Raw genomic sequence first — 12,498 nt, 5'->3', positions numbered from 1 at the left:
TGTAAGCAATTAGAAAATATGCGATTCTACACATGATGTACTATGAAGTATTACATCTAATTAAACTTTTAAATCTAATTTCTAGTCATCAGAAAATACATGGGATAGAGAAACCATTAGAGGACATAACCAAGAAGCAGCAGCCATAATACCAAATCATGTAACATTATACAGAACAACTAACCAACCAGATTTCTTCAATAGGTCAACAGCATGCAAACAAAAGGAAAATAGGGACAAACTATTTGACATTAATCTATATATATAAAAGCCTGAGCGACCAGCTGACTGGCCAGTAGCTATAACTCACACTGACCACCAGGGGGCAGACGCTCAACCCAGCAGCTGCCGAGGTGCGGTGATTTGGCAGCAGTGGTTCTCGGGCAATGCACCCAGAACCAGAGAGAAGGGAGCACAATTCCTGGGAGCGTCACCTGAGAACTGCCCTCTCGCAATATGGGGCCCCTCAGAGGGTGTCAGAGAGTTGTTTTCAGCCTGATCCCCGCATGACAAGCCAAGGGACCCCACCAGTGCACAAATCCATGCACCGAGCCTCTGGTTAAGACATAAGAGGCGTAACCAAATGCAATAAATTGATTTTGTTTAGATCTTAATCAGAAAAAAATAAATTATAAAAATACATCTTTTAAATAAAAATGAATATGAGCTGAGTATTAGATATCCTTATGGAACTATATTATTAATATTAGGTGTTATAGCAGCAATTATAATTACGTAAGAAAATACCTTTTTTACATGAATTTATGAATTATTTAGAGGTGAGTCAACATGATGTCTGGGATTATTTTAAATACTAAAGCAAAAAAAGGAGGTAAATAAAAGAAACTACTGGCAAAACGAAGACAATTCTGGTAGTTGGTAATAATAAGTTCACTAATATTGCATTTTCTACTTTATAAATATTTAAAATATTCGTTTCAAGTTTTTTTAATTAAAAGAAAAAATTTAAAAATTTTAAAAGTGATAACTTTACCAGTGCCTGGTCTCACAGCTAGTCCCTAGCAAGGCCAGAATTAAAACAAAGGTCTCACACTTGGCTCAGTGATTAGAGCGTCAGCCTGCAGACTGAAGGGTTCTGGGTTCAATTCTGGTCAAGGGCTCATGCCCGGGTTGTGGGCTCGATCCCCATTACGGGTGTGCAGGAGGCAGCCTCCATGATTCTCTCTCATCATTGATGTTTCTCTCTCTCCTTCTCCCTTCCTCTCTGAAATCAATAAAATATATTTTTTTAAAAATAAACATAAAAGGTCTCTTGCCTTTTAGTCCAATGCTTTTTCTACTGTACCACACTATGATCACCTCTACTCAAAACTTTTGTTTTACAATGCATAAAAACACCACCCAAAAAGTTACAACCTAAAATATGTACACGTTACATAAATATTCTTACATTTGTTTGCTGTTTTTATGAACACAGTCCAATGAGTAGGCAATGCTCAAGTTTATAGCTGATCAATAATACATCATCTTCCTTATTATTTTATTAGAATTCACCAGTAAAAAATGTTGAGGAATCGTGAATTGGCAAGTTTACTACTTCTGAGTATCTAAGGTGATCCTATTTTGTTGGATTTACTATAAAATTAAAAAACCAACTAAAAAGCAACAATGTCTTGCTACACCAAGAGGCTAAAATTAATACATTTAGTTTTGAGTAATGAAATAAAATATAGATAAGTTATCACATCACTTTAAAAAATAAATATTTGATATGTGAAATATAATTTAGGGAAAAGCCCTTCTATTTTTCAATTCAATTCCTTTCAAATTGTATGATTTCCTTAGGTCAAAAAGTTCATGGCTAAATAAATTACATCTTGCAGCAGGTAAAATAAATTTTCACCCCAAACTTAATTAAACATTTCTAAAACCTAAACTTTCTCCTTCAAATAAATTCAATGCTACTATTTGACTATATGGAAACGAATTGCTCAGCACAATTCCATATACATCTATAGCAGAGATGATAATGAAATTTTCAGATTAGGAGAATCTTAAGTATCTAATCCTAACCCATTAACCATGGCACAGACAAACCAAATTTAGCAAACATCTAGTCAAAACACTTTTGAATGCAAAAATCAATTTCACATTATCACTGATGAAAGTCCTCTAGGTTCTCCTTTGAAAAATTAGTTATGAGATGAAGACTGGTATTTTGAAGTCAGATTATTAAGCTCTTAAATAGAACTAATTTTTCTCCACTGAACTGGTATCTGCTGTCTAAAGAAAGTAAGGTAAACTTTCACTCGGTTACCCTCTTTAATATTTGAAGACACTTACTATATAGCAGGTGCCCTATGTAAAATAAACTTTTAAAATGTCCCAATATTCCTCATCCTTTCCCCAAATAGCATTGTTTCCAATTCTCTCAGTAACCTACTTCTGCATGCTACCTAGGTTAACACAATTTCAAGCTACACTACATAGAAAAGTAATCTATGTATGACGTAAGCAGGATAGTGTACAATATTACTGTTATTTCTAAATGTTTATAAAAAGAATGCTACTAATAGAGACTAATAATGCATTCCTCATTTTCCTAATATGTGGCAATACACTGTTGTTTGTAAGGATCTTAAGTTCAAGTAAAACCCCACATAAATGCCCCACTAATTACAATAACACTAGTCTCTCCAATTCTCTATTCTCATAGTTAATTTTTAAAAAACCAAAACTCTTAGTTCCTCAGTTCAGTATATAAATTTCTTTCATTCAAATCAATGATAAAAAATGAATAGATTAGATAGAATAGGAGGTGTAACATTTTTTGAAAGGTACAGACTATGAGAAACCTTGTTAAAAGTTGAAAACACCTCTAAAAAAATTAAAAATCCATGCATCTCTTATTATCCATTTAAGTTTTTAATCTTGAAATTTAAATATTTTTATATAAAATGAAATAAAGAAAAACCACTTACTTGTTCCTTCTATAAGTAGTTCTTGTCCATGGCTACCCAAAAGTGTCCGAGAAAGAAAAGGTGCAAAATCCACAAAAATCTCTCGCAGAAGAGGAGCTGCCTTTTCCAAAGCATGTTCAAGCCTCTCTGTAATGCTAATGTAAAGATGTTAGGTTCCCTGAATTATTCAGCAGAATTTACCCATTTTCTAGTTTTTAAAATGCGTTCCCACAGCAATGAAAAATTAAAAGCCACCTAAAGACTCATTATCACTATGCATACCATTCCTTCTGCCTGGACTATTTTTGTTTTATTCTGTTTTCTACAGCCACCCGCGCCCCCCCCCCCCCTGCCCCCAGCCTTGACAAACAACCACTCCAAGAATCAGCTCTTGTTGGATGTCTTATAATTAGCCAGGTCAGATCACTCGATTTTAGCCCTATAACCTAAACAAACTCTATCAAGTCCTTATCACATTTGTCTATTCACCACCAACCATCAGCATTTCCAGTTCAAGAACTATCTTCATTTCTAAGTTCTCAACTGCAGCATATAGTAGAGACTCAATAAATGGTTATGAACCAAAATAATCAGTTTATATTCTTTTTCACTGATACCTATCTCTGAAACAATTTGTTTCTAATATAATCTGAACAACTTTTCATTTGAAAACAGTATACTTTACTGACACATTAATAATAATTTCAATTTACACATTAATGTCTTTTTGACTAAACATATATATTCATATATATATATATATATATATATATATGTATACACAAATAAACACATATGTACACATACACTTACATATTTAATTAGTTTTAAAAAAAAAAGCCCTCTGCCTTTCAGGAAATTCAGAGGTACCCACACCTTTAGTTTCTAACTTATAAACCAAACATATACACAAACAGCCACTACTTACGTACTATTCACATAAGGACTACTTCCTATTCGTACTACCAACTAAAGTTGTTACTGAAACCATTACCTGGTAAGCCGCTGGAAAATTCTGTTGTGAATAACCATCTCTTTCCAAGTATTTACTTATCTCTTAGAGCCTCTTATACCCCTGATGATACCACAACTGCAAGCCTACACTTGCAGCACCTAAGTGACTGTATTTGTGGAGTGCTAAGAATTTTCCAGCTGTGGTAAGAAGGATTAAGAACTCAGCCACGAGAGTTCTAGTGGTGGAAAATAGTCGCAGAATTCCAAATTAGAATTTGAAATATATTCCCAATTAAACAACATTAATGACAGTAAAAAAAAAACACACACTATAATTCAATATCACTGTGGCTTTGGTTGACTGACTATAACTTTTTTTTTTTTCCAGCAATTTATTTATGGAAGAAGAATAGCAAATTTTAAACTTTCAGTTTACAATCCTATGAAAAATAAGCCATAAGCCATTATCTGTGTAATTAAATATTTGCTATGCATGTAGCATTTACCAATCACAAACAGCCACTTCTCATAAAACTTTTATATCTCATCTTTAAAGAGGTGAGGGATCAGCAGGAAGCAGCTGATCGATGTTTCACTTTCACATGATGTTTCTCTCTCTCTCCCTCTCTTCCTCTCTTTCTAAAAGTCAATGAAAAAATAAATAAATAAAACCCCTAAAATATTTGCAAGTTACTACATATCATGTAAGTTTTTAAAAATAGAAACAAATAACTTTTTAAATAACTATATGTAGAAATTTTAAAGTAATAAATCACAAACATCCAGATCAGTAGCTTGAATACCTCATATTTGAAACTTGGTCTTGTGGAACTGAACCAACTGCTGGAACCGAGGGCAATTTTGCATTTGATGATCTACCACCTATAAAAGAAAATAACCATTTATAGGAATGAATTTTTTGTTTTTAGATACAAGGTTCAAACAAAAAGGATAACTTTATACCAAGTCAACAAAAAATGTATCATAATGCATTTTTAAACACCCATTATAATTTGGATAACATTAAAATCTACCAGTTAACAAGCTTTTTAATCATTTAATACATAAACTTCAGTTACAAGTTCAATTATCAAAATGACTAATCCTTCATCCATCCATCGGATGAAAGGTAATAGAAAAATAAATTATGACCAAGTTGGGGTCACAAGTGGAAAGAGAGATTTATAAGTAGAAACTTATTTTAATTGAAGCAAAGGACAGAAATAATTCCAAATTTACCCTTAAATAGGTATTACCTCCATTACCATGAAAACTGTCATTATTCAGTCAACAAATAACTTCTGGCATAACCTGATTGTTTCTGAGTCTAGTCTAGCAAACACAACCCAGTGAAGACCTAAGAAATTTTTCTTAAATTTAAACAATGTATAGTCCCTGATTTGTGTCCTCACTGTAATCCTATATAATAAAAGCCTAATATGGCAAGTGTCCAGTCATCCGGTTATCCATTCAACCAATCAAAGCGTACTATGCTAATGATATGCTAAGGCCACTCAACTGCTCGCTATGATGTGCCCTGACCACCAGGGGCAAACAGTCGACTGTTTGACCAGTTGCTATGACATGCAATGACCACCAGGTGGCAGATGCTCTGACCGGTAGGTTAGCTTGCTGCTGGGGTCTGGCCAATCAGGACTGAGCGAGACGGGCTGGACATGCCCTGGAACCCTCCCACAGCCCCTCCCCAGCTGGCCAACCTCCTGTGTCCCTCCCCAGCCTCAATCACGCATAGGTGGGTCCCTCGGCCTGGCCTGCACCCTCTTGCAATCCGGGACCCCTTGGGGGATGTTGAAGAGCAGTTTGGGCCCAATCCCGCTCAACGCAGGAGCTGCCCCGGCCTAAGCCATCAGTCGAACATCCCCAAAGGGATCCCAGACTGTGAGAGGGTGCAGGCCAGGCTGAGGGATACCTCCCCCCACCCCCCAGTACATGAATTTTGTGTCCCGGGCCTCTAGTTAGTATATACTCTGTTATTACATTTGTCACATTGTCCATCAATTAAAATTTTAAATGTCCTTCTTCCTACTGTGCTAAGTTTTTTGAAAGCAGAGGCCTCATCTTTTCATACATATAACTCTAGAGCCTAGACAACTTTAAATAATAGAAGGTCCCAAATTTAATTTCAGAAATTATTCCTTTAATCATTCCCATCTCCCATATTTTAGTAGGTCAATCTTCCCATCTGGTATATACATTTCTATTTCCTACTGTTTTGTGTCACTATTTTGTTCAAACTACTGTGAAAAATTAATTTCCACCATGTGATCTTTTTTTTAAAATAGATTTTTATTGATTTCAGAGAGGAAGGGAGAAGGAGAGAGAGAAAAACATCAATGATAACAGAGAATCATTGATCAGCTGCCTCCAGGCATGTGCCCAGTCAGGGAATCAAACTGTGACTTCCTGTTTCATAGATTGACGCTCAACCACTGAGCCATGCCCGCCAGGCTCCACCATGTGATCTTATTTTACTCTCCAATGAAGACTACCAGATACCCTTAAATTACGCTTGTATATCTATATTGTTGAATAGCCAATTCACTTTTACAGTATAAATGGTTCAAACTATGTCCTATGTAAAGTCATTATCTTTATGTTTTAAACAAATAACTGTGCTTATAAATTTTACTTGGCCAGAGAAAAATAATCACCCGGCAATTAAGTATCTGTTCTTTAAGAATGGATAGGCACAGAAACAAGTCTTGAAAGAGTGAGTCTAGAAGACTAATTTGGAGAAGTTCTAACAAGCTCAAGAGAACAGAGGGGGGAAAAAGTTCCTATTTAAGAATCATAATATATAGGATAGGACATCATTGAATTTCAGCTAGACGTAGGACCTATAAAAACAGGAAGAGTCATTAGTTTTCTAAGGCCAATGTTAGGGAGAAGAAAAAAATGGACACATATAGTACCAAATGCCCATCTATGACACTGGAATCTAACTGGGATAGTATCCTAAAGACCTGGAGTGTACAACAGGTACAGATATGCACATCTTGTTGCAGCTGCTATTCAAGAAAAGAAATTTCAATTTCTGAGAGCATTATCCTAAAAGGGTGTCAAGCTAATATTAGGGTAAATACAGACTGAAATCCTATCACAAATCTATAGATAGACCAAGAAAGACAGCAAACATGTTGAAGCAAATAAAGAATATGCAAAGCTGATAAACAAGGAGGGAAGAAGGGCTCCAAGGATCCTGGGATCGATGCACTATCAGAGGTCAGATGCTTTTATCTGTTTTCCAAACTACAGGCCTGGGTATCCTGGAAGCACTTAAAGGGGACAAAGTGGTATGCACAAACGATAGATAAAAGAGAGACAGAAGAAGAAATGTTCATGTGCAATGTACAGAGAAACATGGCAGAAATAGAAGGTAGAAAAGCAAGCTCTGACATCTGGAAGCTGGCCTGGTAATATCAACTAGGCCCACCATTCCTGGTGTTGTTAGGAGCTGACTTAGAACCCAGACATAGGTCTTGGTATTCTCTCATTGACTATAAACAGTTTCATAAAACAGCAACATTGGACAAAGTCATGTCATGACCATGACAAATCACCATAAAACAATACCACTCTATGATCGTGTCCCCACAGACAAAAACATGAACATCTAAATAACAAAGATAATCAAACATCCCAGTTCCTAATATAAATGACTACTATTTCACTGTAAATTATAGCTTTACTTTAACTTAAGTCTTCCATGCTTCTAGATAATATTTATTAGGATGTCTAATCATTGAATTACCCATGATTCCTAACAATATCCAATTCAGAGGAAAGCCTCACATCCTTGACTTCTCCCCCAAATTACCTTATATAAACTCAGCTCCTATAATAAATCTTTTCTAACTATTACTGAGATGCCCAGGGTTTCCTCATTCTGTGCATTCTTCCTCACTGATCAACCATAGGTTTTTTATCCTGGTGATCTTTGGTTGAAGACTTAAGATAAAAATCAGGCAGAGAAAGACAGCAATCATGGGTTCATTTAAAAAATGAGCAACCAAAGGCATCTTAACAACTGTAGTCAGCCAGAAGTTGAGACCTAATCCTATATAATAAAGATGTAATATGCAAATTGACCCTCACGCCCTCATAAGATGGCTGCCTACAACCAGGCCGGCAGCGGGGTGAGGGACAACCAAATGACTGAACAAGCAGGCTGCATGGGGCAACCAGGCCGGCAGGGGGGTTAGTGAGGGATGACCAAACGATTGAACAAGCAGGCTGCGTGGGGCGACCAGGCCGGCAGGGGGGTTAGTGAGGGACGCCAAATGGCTGAACAGCAGGCCGCGTGGGGTAACCAGGCCAGCAGGGGGGTTAGTGAGGGATGACCAGGCCAGCAGGGGGGAGAGTTGGGGGTGACCAGGCCAGCAGGGGGGGGGGGCAGTTAGGGGCACAAGGCCAGCAGGGGGGAAGTTGGGGGCAACCAGGCTGGCAGGAGGAGCAATAAGAGACGACCAGGCCAGTGTGGGGGGGGGGGGGAAGTTGGGGGCAATTAGGCTGGCAGGGGGGGCAGTGAGGGGCGACTAAGCTGGTGGGGGGGCAGTTGGGGGTAACCAGACCAGCAGGGGGGGCAGTTGGGGGAAACCAGGCCGGCAGGGGGGACAGTGAGGGGCAATCAGGCTGGCGGGGGGGAGGGGGCAGTTAGGGGTGACCAGGCAGGCAGGCAAGTGAGCAATTAGGAGCCAGCGGTCCTGGATTGTGAGAGAAATGTCCGACTGCCGGTTTAGGCCCAATCCCTGGGATTGGGCCTAAACCGGCAGTTGGACATCCCCTGAGGGGTCCCAGATTGGAGTGGGTGCAGGCTGGGCTGAGGGGACCGCCCCGACCCCACCACATGCACGAATTTCGTGCACTGGGCCTCTAGTTGTGATTAAACACAGTAGACATAAATCAAGAACACAACACAACCAAATCTGAGATTTGATAAAAGACTAAATAAGGAAGAATTGTGTAACTATTTAAATTCTTTATTTTGCCAACCTACAACCTCAAGATTACATAAACTAGAGGAAAAATAGTTGAATACTCTAAACATGTATTCATGTTATTCACAAATAATGATTTGCTTGAGATGAAGATGTATACCTAAGAACTAAGGGCCTTACTGTAATTTGGTTCCAAAGGAATAAGCCATAGTAAACTATCTCCAGCACCTGCCTTTACTACTAAAGGATTCCAAATGTGGCAGTAAATGCAACTGGGTTTAAAAGATTAGAGTTCTTATCTAAGAATTTATAAACTTGATAGTTATTTTCCCAATATGACCACAACATAAAAACTCTGCACTTTAAAGAGCAAAAGACCCTCTTTCCCAAACCTTCTCGCATTAGACTGAAAGCAGTTGGCTGGAGCAGAGCAAGGAAAGCAGTTGCACCAGGGTGGGAGGTGCACTGACCCGGGGCAAGGTATAGGAACCCAAACAATGTGAGGAGGACATTAAAGTAGTAAATAAAACTAAAAAGAACTTCGAGGTAATGGCTTGGGATTCAGAGTACCTGTGTGAATTCATGGTCTCACTACATATAGATACATGGAAGTATATATAAAATGCATTCCTTCATTCACATATAAACAAACAAATACACACACACACAGCCCCAGCTCTGTCTCCTGATAGGACCTGGGAGCAGGAAGACCCTAATTAACCTCATGTACAGATCTTGACTTCTAAATACTATATTCTCCACTAAGAGATAAATGGCTATTTCAAGATCTGTGAAAGAAAAGTATAAAATGAGTATAAAACATCTAGTTTTATGTGTTTTTTATTTTTTTATTGAATTTTTTGGGGTGACATTGGTTCACAAGTACACAACTCAATACCATCTGCACACTGCATTGTGCACCCATAGCCCAAAGCTAAGTCTCTTTCCATCCCCATTTATCCCCCTGTGCCCACCTCCACCCACCCCCACCCCCCTTTCCCTTTGGTTATCACTACACTGTTGTCTGTGTCTATGGGTTATGCATATGTTTTGCTTAATCCCTTCACCTTCTTTCACCAGCCCCCCGCCCTCCTCCCCTCTGAAAGCTGTTCCATGTATCCTTGCCTCTGTTTCTATTTTGTCAGTTTATTTTGTTCATTAGATTCCACAAGTAAGATCACATTATTTGTCTGTCTCCGACTGGCTTATTTCATTTAGCATAATAACCTCCAGGTCAATCCATACTGCTGCAAAATGGTAAAATTTCCTTCTTTTTTAACAGCCGAGTAGTATTTCATCATGTGAATGTACCACAGCTTTTTTTTTTTTTTTAATCCTCACTGGAGGATATGTTTATTGATTTTTAGAGAGAGGATGGGGAAAGGGGGACATCAATGACTTGCCTCCGTATGTGCCAGGGATCAAAACTGCAACCTCTGGCCTATGAGGACGATGCTCTAACCCCATGGTCAGCAAACGGCGGCTCGCGAGCCACATGCAGCTCTTTGGCCCCTTGAGTGTGGCTCTTCCACAAAATGCCACGGCCTGGGCGAGTCTATTTTGAAGAAGTGGCGTTAGAAGAAGCTTAAAAAATTTGGCTCTCAAAAGAAATTTCAATTGTACTGTTGATATTTGGCTCTGTTGATTAATGAGTTTGCCAACCACTGCTCTAACCAACTTAGCCACACTGAAAAGGTTTACAGTCTTTTTATCCACTCATCTACTTATGGGCACGTGGGTTGCTTCCAGGTCTTAGCTATTGCAAATAATGCTGCAATGAACATAGGATTGCATATATTCTTTCAAATTAATGTTTCAGGTTTTTTTGGATATATTCCCAGAAGTGGGATCGCTAGGTCATAAGGCAATTCAATTTTTAATATTTTGAGGTAACTCCTCACTCTTTTCCACAGTGGCTGCATCAGCTTGCATTCCCACCAACAGTGTATGAGGGTTCACTTTTCTCCATACCCTCACCAACACTTGTTTTTTGATTTATTGATGATAGCCATTCTGGTAGGTGTGAGTTGATATCTCATTGTGGTTTTAATTTGCATCTCTCTGATGATTACTGGCATTGAACATTTTTTCATTTATTTATTGGCCTTCTATATGCCCTCTTTGGAGAAATGTCTATTCCAGTCCTTTGCCCATTTCTTAATTGGGTTGCTTATCTTCTTGGTGTTGAACTGTATATGTTCTGTATATATTTTGGAAATTAACCCCTTATCAAATTATCATTGGCAAATATGTTCTCTCATCCAGTGGGTTCCCTTTTCATTTTGTTGATGGTATGTTACAAAATATGTCATAAGGATAGAGAAGCCAGCTTGAAGGGACTCCCACTGACTAAGCTGCAGATAATTTGAGCATCAAAATAATAGAGTAACTGATTATAACCCATCCAACAAAATAGGAATCCATGAGGCCATATTGATATGATAAATTAATAATCAGAGGAACAGAATATTTAATAATTTCAAAGTACCTACCATAATACACTTATAAAATGGAAAAAGTAACTTTACAATATAGAAAGTACCTTACAGCTATACTTATATCAAGTGATGAAAAGTGGTCATCATCGGTAATGTTACAAATCAAAACTATACACCATGCAATTAGATTTTCTTTCCTTATCTGTTCCATAATATTTCTACTAAAGAAGTATAATCTGTTCCTAATTATAAGAAATATATCAGACCAACTCAAATTCAGGAACATTAATTCCAGTTGTTTCCAATTTTGGGCCATATTAACAAATGTTTTGTATGTGCTTACATAAATCTATGTGCATTCCTTTATTTTCTAACTTACTAGAAATCAATAAACACACTTTAAATGCTAATAAACACTGCCAATTTGCCCTGAAGAAAGAATAAATAATTTCTACTTCTTTGATTACTAGTTAAATTGAATTTATTCTCTCAATTTACTGGAAACAAAACAGGAAACATAAATGACTATTCTGTTGAAAAGTCTAGAAACTGCAAAGCAAAGATCAATCCTAAATTTGACCAACATAAAAAGTGAATTTCTAATAATTTCATGTATCAGATCACTATAAAACTAAACATAGCTATAAATATTAGCCACTGTCCTCTACAAGAAAAGCCTATCACGACCTCACACCACTCCCACAATTTCCTCAGGTTCAATTCAATTTCATCTGTGCATTATTATTCTACTTGCTCTTTTAGTTAGCTAACGCAAATAAAGTTCATTCTGGGTATAGACAGACACAGTCAGCTCTGATAAGGGGTTCTGTAGATTTAACTGATTATTAAACAACAAGGATCTGGGACAACTTGACCTTCCTTGAAGCATGCTTAGTCCTCAGGCAGACCTTGATTAATAATCAGCAGCTCTGATTGCCAGGTCTCAGGAAACAGCAGAATCCGGAAATCTGGGCTGTTTGATGCCCCACAGGCTTGGTTCCTTTGGGGAGAGGGCATGGCAGCAATCTTCCACAATTACCCTCTGGATAATTACTAAGCCAATCTCCTAGAGTGAGCATATTCCTACAAGATGAATTTACCCCTAGTGAATCTCTTTTCCACAACACATTTCCTTCTCCTTCCCTTGATAATCAGTGTTCACTCTTCTTTTTACTGGGCTTTTTGTTTATTGCTGTCCTTCGTGCCATTTTCACCATCCTGCTCAAT

General features: G+C 37.8%; 1 protein-coding gene across 3 annotated transcripts in view; it reads right to left on the bottom strand.

Moving 5' to 3' along the window:
- Positions 1 to 12,498, bottom strand: part of LRBA (LPS responsive beige-like anchor protein) — a 563,043-nt gene that overhangs the window by 403,175 nt on the left and 147,370 nt on the right. For all 3 annotated transcript variants that reach the window (XM_079771501.1, XM_079771500.1, XM_079771502.1), the window contains exons 32-33: positions 4,679 to 4,757; positions 2,943 to 3,076 (exon numbers count right to left, since the gene is read on the bottom strand). In XM_079771501.1, coding sequence (XP_079627627.1) covers positions 2,943 to 3,076; positions 4,679 to 4,757 — 213 coding nt within the window. The remainder of the gene's footprint in view (positions 1 to 2,942; positions 3,077 to 4,678; positions 4,758 to 12,498) is intronic.

This window comes from Cnephaeus nilssonii, assembly GCF_951640355.1.
Source record: "Cnephaeus nilssonii genome assembly, chromosome: 5".
NCBI lineage: Eukaryota > Metazoa > Chordata > Mammalia > Chiroptera > Vespertilionidae > Cnephaeus > Cnephaeus nilssonii.
The sequence above is the reverse complement of the archived record's forward strand: the minus strand, read 5'-3'. Positions and strand labels throughout refer to the sequence as shown.